Raw genomic sequence first — 15351 nt, 5'->3', positions numbered from 1 at the left:
GCAGGAGTTCCCACGGTAACCGCAAGAGTTATTACGGATATCGCACGGATATCGCACTGGCCACTACGTTCATATAATGTTGCAATGCTCAACCACAAATGTACAAGTCACTCTTGGAGAAATTCAAACTTGCTTGAATTTTCTCCCGAGTCACCAAGTTACACGATTACCTGCCGTTAGCGCCACGGTGGTCCACGGTGGTCCACGAATGCCGTACTGTTATCGCACGAGGTTCCCACGATGTTAAACTCTGGTTAACTCTTGCGTCAAGTCGCCCCGTGAAAAAGCCCCATTACTAAAGTCCATATAGACAACATCCACTGCTTTATCCTTGTCAATTTCCCTAGTAACCTCTTCAAAAAATTCAAGAAGATTAGTCAAACATGACCTTCCAGGCACAAATCCATGCTGACTGTTCCTAATCAGACCCTGTTTATCCAGATGCTTATATATATTATCTCGAAGTATCTTTTCCATTAATTTGCCCACCACTGAAGTCAAACTTACAGGCCTATAATTGCTAGGTTTACTCTTAGAACCCTTTTTAAACAATGGAACAACATGCGCAGTACGCCAATCCTCGGGGACTATTCCCGTTTCTAATGACATTTGAAATATTTCTGTCATAGCCCCGGCTATTTCTACACTAACTTCCCTCAATGTCCTAGGGAATATCCTGTCAGGATCTGGAGACTTATCCACTTTTATATTTTTCAAAAGTGTCAGTACTTCTTTTACTTTGAAACTCATAGTATCCATAGCTACTCTACTAGTTTCCCTTACCTCACATAATTCAATATCCTTCTCCTTGGTGAATACCGAAGAAAAGAAATTGTTCAATATCTCCCCCATCTCTTTTGGCTCTGCAGATAGCTGTCCACTCTGTCTCTCCAATGAACCAATTTTATCCCTCGTTATCCTTTTGCTATTAATATAGCTGTAGAAACCCTTTGGATTTATTTTCACCTTACTTGCCAAAGCAACCCCATGTCTTTTAGCTTTTCTAATTTCTTTCTTAAGATTCTTTTTACATTCCTTATACTCCTCAAGCACCTCATTTACTTCATGCTGCCTATAATTATTGTAGATCTCCCTCTTTTTCCGAACAAGATGTCCAATTTCCCTTGAAAACCAGGGCTCTTTCCAATTTTTACTGTTTCCTTTCTGCATGAATTTCAAATTAAAGCGGCTGTATCAAAACTTTTACGTCCGAGGGTGGAACTTTTTCTCAAGGCACGATACTTCCTGCATGACCAACTGTAGTGTTCATAAAATATGAGCAGTCAATAAATCACTAACATAGTGAGTGGTATGAATATTGATTTCTCTCATTTCAGGTGGCCCCGGCATTCCCTCTTTCGCTATCCCTTCCCCACCCGAGTCGCACTAGCTTCTTATTTTCACCCTACAAACAGCCTGTTTCCTTTATCATCGTTACTTTTTTGCATATCTTTCATTCATTGTTCTTTATCTCTCCACATCACCGTCTATATCTCTCGTCTCCCTTACCCCTAACCAGTCTGAAGAAGGGTCTCGACCTGAAACGTCATCCATTCTTTCTCTCCAGAGATGCTGCCTGTCCCGCTGAGATACTCCAGCTTTTTGTGTCTATCTTTGGTTTAAACCAGCATCTGCAGTTCCTTCTTACACAACATAGTGACTCCAGCAGGTTAAACTTTCAATGAAAATGTACCGATTAAAGAATCTGAAAAACAAGCCTATAAATCTTTTAAAAATTGCTAATGGCCATAAAGGAACAGTAAAATATTTGATTGGAAATATTGGAAATTTTGTATCTCGCATGCTGAAACCACAGGTCTTTGGCACCACTGAGATTCATTACTTGTTCCTACTTGTCTGAAAGTGGTGAAAAGCCACAACCTTGTACGTACAGATAGTATAGTGAGGTTTCTCCATAGAAAGTTCCAGAATACCGACTTAACAGTGATGTAATTACAAGTCCGGTTGATCTGGTAATTGTTGGGGGACTTGGATTTAAGACTATTTCCCAACCTAGCTCACCTGTTGAAGCTGTATCAACAACATAGAGTCATACAACATAGACACAAACCCTTCGGCCCAACTCATCGATGCCGACCAAGATGCCCCATCTAAGCTAGTTAAATTTGCCCATGTTTGGCCCACATTCTCTTAAACCTTTCCTATCCATTTACTTGTCCAAGTGTCTTTAAAATGCTGTTGCAGTACCCACCTCAACAACCTCCTCTGGCAGCTTGTTCCATATACCCACAGCCCTCTGAGTGAAAAAGTTGCCCCTCAGGTTCCTAGTAAATGATGCATCTCTCACTTTAAACCTATGTAATCTGCTTCTTGATTCCCCGACCTTGGGTAAGAGTCTCTGTGGGTTCACGCTATTGATTCCTCTCATTTTTAAACACCTTTATAAAATCATCCTTCAGCTTCAAGGAATAACATCCTAGCTTAGCCAACTTTTCCATATAGTTTAGGGCCTCAAGTCCTCGCAACGTCCTCGTAAATCTTCTCTGCCTCTTTCTGGCTTACAATATTTTAGTTCAATATTTTCAATTAAAAAAAAATAGATAAAATTGATTCATTCTCTGAATTTTAAATGTTGTGGATAACCATGTTAAAACAATACTAAATGAATGTGAAATTTTACATGTGTAAGAAGGAACAGCAGATGCTGGTTTAAACCGAAGATAGACACAAAAAGCTGGAGTAACTCAGCGGGACAGGCAGCATCCCTGGAGATGTTACATGTTAGATGTTACATTAATTTTTACATGTTTGATGTGTAACATATTTCTAAACCTTTCTTAGGTGATGCTCTTTACCTTTCGGGTATTGACATGATACATGGGACCCCAGTACTGGACATTAAACCATATATTCCAGATTATGACACACCTCGGGTTGACCCAATAAATAATATAAATGAGTGTCGGCTGCATCAAGTGCTTTCTGTGCCAGATGAGCAATGCCAAGGAATAACCAATCCAATCTCTGGGATGGTAACTGAGGAGAGTGATGATAAGGAATCTATTCCTGTCAAGGTGGCTTCAAAGGTAGCGTGTGATCGTTCTACTGAAGTGCAAGAACATTCTCCCAAGGATGGTATGTGTCCATTCAGTAAGATAAAAGGTGAGATAGTGGTTGATGAAGGCAAGATTGCAAAGAAATCACCATCATTCATCGGCAAAACTCCCAAAAAGAAGTATTGTGAACATCAACTAAGTGAGAAAGTTGATCGGCCTACTGGAAAAGGGAATGCTTCTTATGAAAGTATACACAAAACTGTGGAGAAAATCCAAAGTCAACTGGTTCACAGTGACATTGTAAGCCACATAACAGAAGAAGACCAGGCAATTTGTTTCAAACCTGAGAAATCCGTGGCGATCAGTCCGATGAAAAAAACAAAGAACGCTGTTGTTATTTATACGCCTCTGAATAAACTGTCCAATGGTAATATTGCAACGTGGATAAAACAGTCACCCGTGACTTCTTTAGATGTTCGATTCACCCCTCATGCGGAAATGGATTTGCAGCAGTTTCAGGCTCCAGGAGGGTCAGGTATGAGTAGTGGTGGAGTAACGTTTAATGACAAGACTGAATAGTGGAATCCCAATCTCTGCTTTCTGACATTTCATTAACTTAACAATGAAACTATCCGATCAGTCGTGACACAGAAGTCTGGTGTTTTGGCCCACCATGCCTCTGTCAGTTCTTTGGTACAGTTCTTGGCTCCTTCTCCATTACTTGTGGTCCTGAGATTTTTATTTTGTTTTGTTTCCCTTTTAAGTATCCAATTTGCCTTGGAATGTTACTGATCTGTTTCCACCTCCTTTCCGTGTGCCTGTTTAATATGTCATAAATTGCTGAATAAAGTAACTAATTTTCCCACTGATTCCTTTTCCCTGTCACTTTAAGTTCATACCCTTTGGCTGCAGGCCCTGCTGCTGTGTACTTGTGTTCTGTATCATAACACATCATGATTTTCAAAGACCTATATTAAACCTGTGTATTTCTTCACTTTTTTCAAATGATTGATGTCCCTGATCCCTCACATCTCTCCTGCACCTTCTCCCTGATCTTCACATTCTTTCTTTGGGTGCACTGTCCATACCAGAACCCAGCACTGCAAATGAGATCAAACTAGCGTTTTATAGGATTTAATAGTAACTTTGCATTTCTACTGTATGAATAAGTCTAAAGATCCTGCACGTTTAAAAGATGAGTACAAATGCACCCATCATACATCAATGGCCTTGCATAGAATTTAAAAATTAATTTAAATTAATCCTAGAATGGAAGATGCAGGAAGAGGGGATTAGTACTTTTAAAATTGGGGCAGTTTGCATTTAACTCGCCAATTATGAACCAAGCACAAATTCTGCACCATTATTTTTCACTTACTATACCAATAACAGGTTTGTTCACACATGGGCTGCTGCATTTTGTGAGCATTAATCTTGATGTCTGAATATTTATGTTAAAATGAAAATGTATGCATTTTGTTATTTATGAAGATTAGTTACTTTTGAATGATGTAGAATACCTTGATCAAACAGCCTTGTGGCATTTGTTAAGTACTTAAGTTGTACTTTATGTGTTGGGTGTGGCTCGCTGAGTATTTGAGGCAGAAACATATGGGCTCAAGTTGCAGTCTTGAAAATTTAGAATAAAATCTGGGTTGATACAATAGTGGACTGAGGAAGTGCAATGCTGCTGGAAGTGCTTTTAGATGAGCTGCAACATTGAGTCCGCTCTCTCGTGGGGCATAAAAAGCTTGAGACAGAAACAGAGATGATGAGTCCAGCTAATGCTCTGCTGAAATTACTATCGTTGACCTGAAATGTTAATTCTGCGTCTCTTCCCACGGATGCTTTTAGATCTGTTCAACATTTCCAGCGTCTACCCCCAAACCCCCACACCATCTGAAACATTTTTTTGTTTTTATAACCCTTTTTATGTTTCTTACATTTGTTTTAATGCCTGACCTCGAGTCTTAAATCTTTCACTTTCTTACCTTTTACAGATCCAGACAAAGTGACATTGAAATATTTCCACTCTGTAGAGGAAATAAAGTCTGCCATGGTGGCTGTATTATCAGCTGATCCAAGATCTATATATCGAAGGAAACAGTGCCAGGACATGCTCTTTTACTTCACTTTGGATACTGCCCACGTCACTACTTGGTTTGGAGATGACTTTACTGAAATCTTGAGGATAAAGCCTGTGAAAGAGGAGCCTGATGTTGGAATTGTCTGCACTTAAATTCTTCTAGCTTGAGAACATTGCACTTTCTGTAAAATAATAGATCTATGTTAATGATCTTCCTGTGATCAGCCACGATATTGATCCAGCAATGACTCTAATTTTACAACCTGCATTTCCATTATTATTACACTGAAGATTTTAATCGTGAGATTACCATCCAAAGTGACGGTGCTTAAAATATGTTATAAATTAACGTGAAGATCTCAACCTATAATTGACTTCAGACTGGAAACAGTTTGTAACCTATCCCTAAAGTCTTCAGTTGAATATAATAATTTATTTTGACAACTCTCATCAACTGCTGTGATTGTTTTCATCTTTGGGTCAGGGCCACATTTCTGGCAAAATTGCTGGTTTCCACCAGTAATTTTAATTTCAAGTGGTTCGGTTATTTCAGCTGTCAATCTCCCCAGGGATATAACGTGTATATATATGTTTCCATAAATACGGCATTCGGTAGTGAAACTGAAGGTCTCCAAACTTCTAGGTTATTTTCCCGTTGTTTTTTTTCTGCAATATTCCCATTGTTTCATATCCTGTATTTTAAGTAGTATAGATCATGGTGTATAGCCAAAATAATGTGATGAAGCAAAAATAAATAAATCTGTTTTTACAAAGAAAAGTATCAGATATGTCCCTGTGTTTTCTTGCCTTTTCTTGTGATATTTTTCAAGCAGGATTTCACCAAATTATCTAATTTGTACTAGAAAGATTACATTAATTTTGCAATTAAATAACTCTAAACAAGCCAAATTCTGATTATGCTTATGAATTTTATTATTTATCACCCGATTAGATGGTTTTCTGATGTCCCACGTTTTTGCAGCAGAACGCGAGTCGTGGTGCCCCTTTGGTCACGTGTGAAATGTGTCACGTGTGAAGCGTTTTTATATTTATTGTTTCTTTTTTTATTGCTTATATTTTGTGTTTAAGCTTTCCATTGAAATACTTAATAATGAATAGATCTTAAAATCATGAAATAAATCTAATTTGCGCACCTATTTTAGCGATGCCTCATTCTGTAATCCCTCATGTCAACACTATTTATAGCGCTATAACGGGGTTTTTGCACTCGTGATTTAAAAAAAATATTCAAAACGTGATTATAATGACCCTGGCATGAACTACGGGCACGTGGTGGTTATGTGCCGACATTTTGTAAAGGAGCTTCGAAATTAATAAGTGTCCCATTTTTCACATTTTGAAAGTATCAAATTTTGGTTGACTTTCACCACAAATTAGCTCAAGGATCATTATGTTTTGCAGGTAAAGCATGTGCCATATATCTAATGTCTGTGATGTCTGTATGTTCATTCTTTTTCTTTCAGTGAATAAAACAAAGCCTGAAGAAATAGTTTGGTCTGAAAAAGCTTGTTTTAAAAAAAAAAAAACTTTTTCTATTTTTGCCATGAGTGGAGATGGATGCAGGAAAAAAAATAGTTAAGCTTGCGTATACAGTGCCCTCCATAATAGACTATAGGTGCAGGAGTAGGCCATTTGGACCTACGAGCCAGCACAACCATTCACTGTGATCATGGCTGATCATCCACAATCAGTCCCCGTTCCTGCATTCTCCCCATATCCCTTGACTCTGCAATCTTTAAGAGCTATATCTAACTCTCTTGAAAGCATCCAGAGAATTGGCCTCCACTGCCTTCTGAGGCAGAGAATTCCACAGATTCACAACTCACTGGGTGACAAAGTTTTTCCTTATCTCCGTTTCGAAAACGGCCTACCACTTATTCTTAAACTGTGGCCCCTGGTTCTGGACTCCCTCAACGTCGGGAACATGTTTCCTGCCTCTAGCGTTTTCAATCCCTTAATAATCTTATATGTTTCATTAAGATCCCTTCTCATCCTTCTAAATTCCAGTGTGTACAAGTCCAGTCACTCAATTCTATCAACATATGACAGTCTCGCCATCCTGGGAATTAACCGTGTGAACCTACGCTGCACTCGCTCAATAGCAAGAATGTCCTTCCTCAAATTTGGAAACCAAAACTGCACACAATACTCCAGGTGTGGTCTCACTAGGGCCCTGTACAACTGTAGAAGGACCTCTTTGCTCCTATACTCCTCTTGTTATGAAGGTCAACATGCCATTAACTTTCTTCACTGCCTGCTGTACCTGCATGCTTACTTTCAGTGACTGATGAACAAGGACACCCAGATCTTGTTGTACTTCCCCTTTTCCGAACTTGGCACCATTCAGATAATAACCTGCCTTCCTGTTCTTGCCACCAAAGTGGATAACCTCACATTTATCCACATTAAACTGCATCTGCCATGCATATGCCCACTCACCCAACCTGTCCGTCACCCTGCATTCTCATAGCATCCTCCTCACAGTTCACACTGCCACCCAGCTTTGTGTCATTTGCAAATTTGTCAATGTTACTTTTAATCGCTTCATCTAAATCATTAATGTATATTGTAAATAGCTGCGGTCCCAGCACTGAGCCTTGCGGTACCCCACTATTCACTGCCTGCCATTCTGAAAGGGACCCGTTAATCCCTACTGTTTGTTTCCTGTCTGCCAATCAATTTTCTATCCATGTCAGTACCCTACCCCCAATCCCATGTGCTCTAATTTTGTTCACTAATCTGCTCTGTGGGACATTAGCAAAGGCTTTCTGAAAGTCCAGGTATGCTACATCCACTGGCTCTTCCTTGTCCATTTCCCTAATCACATCCTCAAAACATTCCAGCAGATTAGTCTAGCATGATGTTCCCATCGTAAATCCATGCTGACTCGGACCGATCCTGTTACTGCTAATGTTTGGGACAAAGACCCATCATTTATTTATTTGCCTCTGTACTCCACAATTTGAGATTTATAATAGAAAAAATCACATGTGGTTAAAGTGCACCTTGTCAGATTTTATTAAAGGACATTTTAATACATTTTGGTTTCACCGTGTTAAAATTATAGCTGTGTTTATACATAGTATAATGATCCCAAGACAATGATCCCAAGCATACTGCTAAAGCAACAAAGGAGTTTTTCAAAGCTAAAAAATGGTAAATTCTTGAGTGGCCAAGTCAATCACCCGATCTGAACCCAACTGAGCATGCCTTTTATATGCTGAAGAGAAAACTGAAGGGGACTAGCCCCCAAAACTAACGTAGCGAAAGATGGCTGCAATACAGGCCTGGCAGAGCATCACCAGAGAAGACACCTAGCAACTGGTGATGTCCATGAATCGCAGACTTCAAGCAGTTATTGCATGCAAAGGATATGCAACAAAATACTAAACATGACTATTTTCTTTCACATGACATTGCTGTGTCCCAAATATTATGGTGCCCTGAAATGGGGGGGACTACGTATAAACACTGCTGTAATTTCTACAGGTGAAACCAAAATGTATAAAAATAGCCTTTATTAAAACCTGACAATGTGCACTTTAACCACATATGATTTTTTTTTTCTATTACAATCTAAAATTGTGGAGTACAGAGACAAATAAATAAATGATGGGTCTTTGTCCCAAACATTACGGAGGGCACGGTACCTTGTGCCTCTCACCTCTGGGATTACAGTCGTTACTCAATTACTCAATTTAGGATGGTGTTTGCCCATTAAAACAATTGTGGATGGTCAATTTGCACTTAAATGCCAATTAAATAAAAATGTTTAATTGATTTTTAATTGGTGGTGGATGTAATGGTTGTTAATAATCTGGAAGTACATCTGGTCTATTTATTTTATAATGTGGTCGGAATGCAGTAGGAAGTGGCAGCAATTCTCCAAATAAACATGAGTATTGCAGTTGGAATACAGAAGTCCAAACTTGTTGGTCAATCCTTGCCAACCATTTCCTGAGTGCACTTTGATGTTGAACTCCTATTGGAAAGTGCCACCAGCAGAATTTTTTTAACACTATGCTAGAGCATTTGTTTGCTGAATCTGGAGCATGCTCTGGCTGTGTTATATTATGATCTGGTTACCTAGTATTACTGATAATTTATTGTATTGCTGTATATTTATTTGTTGTTATTAGCAGCCTTAAGTGGGGGGCTACCATTGACTCCACAGTCAAAAAGGCACAACAGAGGATGTGCTTCCTGCGGCAGAACAATCTAACACAGGCAAGGATGGTCCAATTCTATACAGCCATTATAGAGTCTGTCCTCACCTTCTCCATCATGGTCTGGTTTTGCTCAGCCACCAAGCACGATACCCGGAGGCTGCAGTGAATCATCCGATCAGCTGAGAAGGTTATTGGCTGCAACCTTCCCTCCATTGACGAACAGTACACTGCGAGGGCCAGGAAGGGAGCGGGTAAGATCATCTCTCACCCTGGCCACAAACTCTTTGTATCACTTCCCTCTAGAAGGCGACTGCAGACTGTCAAAGCTGCCACAGCCAGACATAAAAACAGCTTTTTTTTCCACGAGTAGTAGCTCTACTCCATTACCAAAAATCCGTGGCCTCCTTTTGCTCTGGTATTTTTTTAATTCACATGTTTAATCAATAATGTTTTATTATTAATGTTTAATGTTTTATGTATCATTCTTAACTGTCACTATATGTCACGTTGTCACTTGCTGGTGGAGCACCAAGGCAAATTCCTTGTATGTGAATACTTGGCCAATAAACTTATTCATTCATTCATTATTACACTAATGGACATCGAGCTGCAGCAAGTAAGATTTTTGTTGTTCCATTCCCAGTACATATGACAAATAAGCACTCTTAATCTCAGCAGGAAGAGGATTCCACTGGCAATATACCATTCATCAATAGTTTACCAACCTGTTCCTTGGTTATGTCTCAGATCAATATTTAGTGGCCTAGTCATTATTTCATTGTTAATTTGGTGCATGTTTGCTGTGTGTAAATTAGCTACTCTCCTGTGTTTCAAAACTTTAATTTTAAAAAAACTAATTGCTGTGAGCTGCTCTGTGATGCCCTGAGTTGTTAATATACTGTATGGGCGGGTCATTTACGGCATGTGGCTGCTATTAACATGTCAAAGTTATCCACTTAATCACATGGTTTCTTTGCTAAGGATCAAATGGCTAAGAAATATGTCAGAAGTCATAGTTTGGTGTTGTTTTTGATGCCAAAATATGGCCACATAGAAAAGGGAGGAAATGATGGACTAAGACTAAGTAGTGTATTACATATTGCAGGAAGCACAATAGGGAAAATGTTTCAACTATGATTTATAAGAAAAATTCAAAATAGTATTATATTACATGAATTGCTGCCTTTTCTAGCAACCATATAAACTGAGGAATTTTAGAATCCAACAAAAGACATTTAAAAATTAAACTGCTGGAGGAACTTGAGCGTCAGGCAGTATCTGTGGAGGGAATGGACAGAGGACATTTCAGCTTTGGATCCTTTAGGATCGTCAACAATTTGATCAAGGAAAAGAACAATAAAGTATAAGTGAAAAACATAAGAGCCTCCTGAAGCATGTGAAAAGGAGAAGGCTGGCGTTGGAGCGGCAGGGACAGTGGTTCCTTAGTGGGAAATTATATAATGAGAAACAAGGAAATTATTGAAGAATTAAACAAATATTGAGTCTGTCTTCACTGAGGAAAACACAGAAAGCTGCCCAGAAATAATGGTGAAACAAAGATCCAGTGAAACGAGGAAATGAAAGCAGTGAGTTAATAAAGAAATAATGCCAATGTTATGAGCCTGTTAGATCCCAACGACTTGCATCCCACAGTTTTGAAAGATATTGCACCATTAGTACTCATTCTTTAGGTTGTCATAGTCATATAGCATGGACACTGCCCTTTGCCCAATTTACTCATGCCGACCAACATGCCCCATCTATATTAGTCCCACCTGCCGGTGTTTGGCCCATACCCCTCTAGACCTATCCTATCCATGTACATGCCCAAATATTTTTTAAACGTAATAGTACCTGCCTCATTTACCTTGTCTGACAGCTTTCTGCCATATACCTACCACCCTTTGCGTAAAAAAAGTTACTCCTCCTCTGATCAGTCAGAAGCAGGGTTTCGGCCCGAAACGTTGCCTATTTCTTTCGCTCCATAGATGCTGCTGCACCCGCTGAGTTTCTCCAGCACTTTTGTCTACCTTCGATTTTCCAGCATCTGCAGTTCCTTCTTAAACACTGCTCCTATTAAATCATTCCCATCACTCAAACCTATGTCCTCTGGTTCTTGATTCCCCTATTATGGGTAAAAGACTTATGCATTTACCCTATCTCTTCCTCCCATGATCCTATATACCTCTATAAGATCACCCCTCATCCTCTACACTCCAAGGTATAAAGTTCTTGTCTGCTCCACCTCTCCCTATAACTGAGGCCCTCAAGTCCTGGCAACATCGTGAATCTTCTCTGCACCCTTTCCAACTTGCATCTTTCCTATAACAGGGTGAACAAAACCGAACACAATACTCTAAATGTGGACTCACCAATGTCTTGTACAACTGTAACATGACTTCCCAACTTCCATACTCAGTTCTCTGGGTGATGATGGCAATGTGCCAAAAGCCTTCTTGACCACCCTATATACCTGTGGTGACACTTTCAAGGAAAGGGCCAATGTCCTATGTTCTGGTAATCGATCTTTAAACATCTTTATTTCGCTCTCTCACTCATTCCTTTACTTTGTTTAAGAAATAACTGCAGATGCTGGAAAAATCAAAGGTAGACAAAAATGCTGGAGAAACTCAGCGGGTGAGGCAGCATCTATGGAGCGAAGGAATAGGTGACATTTCGGGTCAAGACCCTTCTTCAGACTCATTAACTTTAATTCTTTTTAAAATTTACCTTTTTGCTGAAGACCTTCGTTGTCGATCCTAAAATTTTCTTATATGAATTGTCAACTTTTGTATGATATTAATCCTGTGAAATACTTTGATAAATTAGATAAATTGCTAAATCTGTTTCATGAGTCATTGGTATTTTTTTCCCTAGTAACTTTTTGGTGTATAACTATCCAGATCAACAGCAGTTTAACATAACAATTGTTCTTCAGTGTGAATTTCAAACTCACTGCTCTGAAAAATAACATTCTCATTTACTCAGAACAACCAAGATTTCACAGCCTATTTTATTTAAAAGGCAAACACTCAAATTACATGCCATCTTCACAGAGATCTGTGACTTCCCGCCACCTCTAATACATCCCCCCCCATGTAATTTAATTGCTTTATCTGTGGAGGATAAGGTCATGCTCAGCTTCCTGGCCTCCAGACTATTCCAAGCTGCTGCAGCTGATCTTTACCACTTTTCATAGTCTGCTGCTCACTGGTGTATTAGAGAGGCCACCATTTGCTTTTCCTTCTATCCAGAAGAGCAGGCGTGAATTTATGCCTGCATTGAAGATGCTCCCAAAGTTCATTGCTTTAAACTCGTGTCCTTACAATGACTGCCCAGGTAATCTCCTGCAAGGAGCAGTTTATTGTAAATCTGCAGGTTCCCTGTTGCTTCCTTACACAAAGAACATGCTTTGACTGGACTGTTTTTTACAACCTATCCATGTCCATCCCCTTTCCAGTTGCATTCTCACATCACCATTAATGGATCATTATTAATTTTGTTGCCACACTTCCCTACAACTTGATGAGTGTTGTTCATAATCTGCTATATTTCTCCAAGAGCAAAGATTGCAACTGCATGCTCAATACAGATAACAGTGTGAACTTGAGATACATTAATAGAGAGCAGCACACTGTGCAATCCAGCACAGTATTAGACAGAAACACTTGACAACACTATTCTGTGAATCTCTCACCTGGATGTCTCTAAAGATCTCTCCCTGTATGCAACTTTCCGCCAACAATGGTCCATAATATTATTTTAAGGCATTGAAAGGTGGTGAAATAAATTTCAACCCTTCATCTCATTGAGCTAATGGAGCAGATGAGGTGTGAATGAACCATTCCCAGAATATTCCTTTCTTTTAAAAAAGATGGGCAATAAAGATCTTTCTCTAAATGACATCTTGCCTCAGCCAAAATGGTCAAGATTAGATTAAGGAATTTTTGAAAATCTCAATTTTTAACAAACATCAAATGTGATACATTTCATGGAATAAATTTCAAAATGCCCCCTGTCCCTTAATCCCAAAGGAATATTTTAATTTATTGGAACATGATCTGGTTTGCACAATTTCAAAACCACATTATGGAGACTGCATGCTCCCAAGCTGTTCCCAAGTAGGTCAAGGGCAGCGGATACATGGAAACAATACCTGCTCCAAGTTCCCTTCCAATCACATATCACACTTTGCTGAGCACTTTTGGTCAGTGCCCCTGAACTTCCGGTTGCCTGCCAATTTATGTGGAGATACACCGTATAAACTGGCCCTTCAGCCCACCAGGTCTGCGTTGACCAGCGACCACCAATGCACTCATTCTATCGTGTACAGGAGAGACAATTACAGAAGCCAATTTATCTACAAACCTGCACACCTTTGGAATGTGGGAATAAACCAGTGCACCCTGAGAGAACCCACGTGGTCACAGGGAGAAAGTACAAACTCCGTAAAGGCAGCACCAGTAGTTGAGATCAAACCCTGGTCTCCAGCTCTGTAAGGCATCAGCTCTGCCTCTGCGTCATTGTGTCATCACCTTACTGCTCCCACTCTGACCTTTATGTCTGTGGCCTCCCGCAGTGGTACATCATGACCCACCTTATCTTTCACATTTGCAGCCTTTCTTTTACGTTTACTTGTATACTCTGGTAGGATGCATATATTGTAATCGTGCCAGATGATATAATATTACCAACACATTACACAGACAAAGAAACTTGGCATAGTTTTTCACCTATCTAGAAACACAGGGAATTTGTATTATTCCACCCACTGCCTTCCCCCAATTTTCTGCAGAGACTAAAACCGGAATGTCAACTATCCCTCTGCTTCTGCAAAAGCTGCTCCACCTGCTGATTTTCTCCAGCAGTTTGTGTTTTGCTTTCTGCTTGACTAATATTTATTCTTGACTCATTTTTTTGATGTGATGAAAGGTTTCACCAGTGGCATATTAACTGTTTCACTATTTTACCATTACTTTGTCAAATTCTTGGAACTTTCTAACCAAACGATAGTGGGAGCTCTTCACCCTACACAGACCAAAATGGTACATTGGTTCACTATTACTTTCTGATGGGCAGACTGGAAAGGTAAACGTATATATTGGCTTCACCTGCATTGCCATCAGCCTTTATTTAAAAAAATGAATACCACTATTTGTTTGGTCATAAATAAAACTATCAACGTTTAAGAAACAGATAAACCTACGGCAAGAATATTAACTAACAATATGCTATCTCCAAAATGTTACTTATCAAGGGGTAATAGGCAGGGTTGTGCCTTATCACCATTGCTATTTGCCCTTATGATAGAACCGCTGGCCGAAAGGATTAGAAATCACCTGAATATTCACGGATATAACACTAAGGACTCAAAGAATAAAATTTCATTATACGCTGATGATATTCTTTTATATATTACTAATACACAAACGAGTATACCCACATTATTAACACTAATTGAGGAATTCGGCTCTTTTTCAGGTTATAGAATAAATTGGAACAAAAGCGAAATTATGTCTTTAAAACCACAGGATTTGAGACACTTATTAAAATTCCCCTTCAAAATTGCAACAGAAAAATTCAAGTATCTGGGTATTCAAATTACGAGAAGACACAAATCATTATTTAGTGCCAATTTTATGCCACTATTAAATAAACTGAATGATATGATTAAATTTTGGAAAACGCTCCCGCTCTCATTGATAGGTAGAATTAACGCTATAAAAATGACTTTCTTACCACAATTAATATATTTGTTTCAAGCGATCCCAATATATATTCCAAAATACTTTTTCAAAAAACTAGATTCTACTATCACTAATTTTATATGGGATTACAGAGCACACAGAACTCAACGAAAGCATTTGTGTAAACTGAAAGAAGTTGGGGGTTTATCATTACCTAACTTCGTGTATTACTACTGGGCAGTGCATATTAAGAACATAATGTACTGGTTGGATAGTTCCACTCAGCAGTTGGAGTGGATAAGAATGGAGAAAGAGGAGTGCTATCCGTACGATATAGGAACGATCTTGCTCTCACCAATAAAATTGAATAG

The 15351-nt window shown here is 39.1% G+C and overlaps 1 protein-coding gene across 2 annotated transcripts in view; it reads left to right on the top strand.

Annotated features, from left to right (window-relative positions):
* Positions 1–15351, top strand: part of trmo (tRNA methyltransferase O) — a 77413-nt gene that overhangs the window by 52892 nt on the left and 9170 nt on the right. The window contains exons 5-8 of one of the 2 annotated variants that reach the window (XR_004411422.1): positions 2803–3552; positions 5018–5638; positions 12556–12557; positions 12651–12659. Coding sequence is in view for 1 of the 2 variants with exons in the window: in XM_033018070.1 (XP_032873961.1) it covers positions 2803–3552; positions 5018–5256 (989 nt within the window). In the remaining variant the exon portion in view is untranslated. Of the gene's footprint in view, positions 1–2802; positions 3553–5017; positions 6614–12555; positions 12558–12650; positions 12660–15351 lie in introns of those variants that run through there. The other variant, XM_033018070.1, reaches the window with a different exon arrangement.

Source organism: Amblyraja radiata, chromosome 3 (assembly GCF_010909765.2).
Source record: "Amblyraja radiata isolate CabotCenter1 chromosome 3, sAmbRad1.1.pri, whole genome shotgun sequence".
NCBI classification, from domain to species: domain Eukaryota; kingdom Metazoa; phylum Chordata; class Chondrichthyes; order Rajiformes; family Rajidae; genus Amblyraja; species Amblyraja radiata.
Note: the sequence above shows the minus strand (reverse complement) of the source record. Positions and strands in the feature narration are given on the sequence as shown.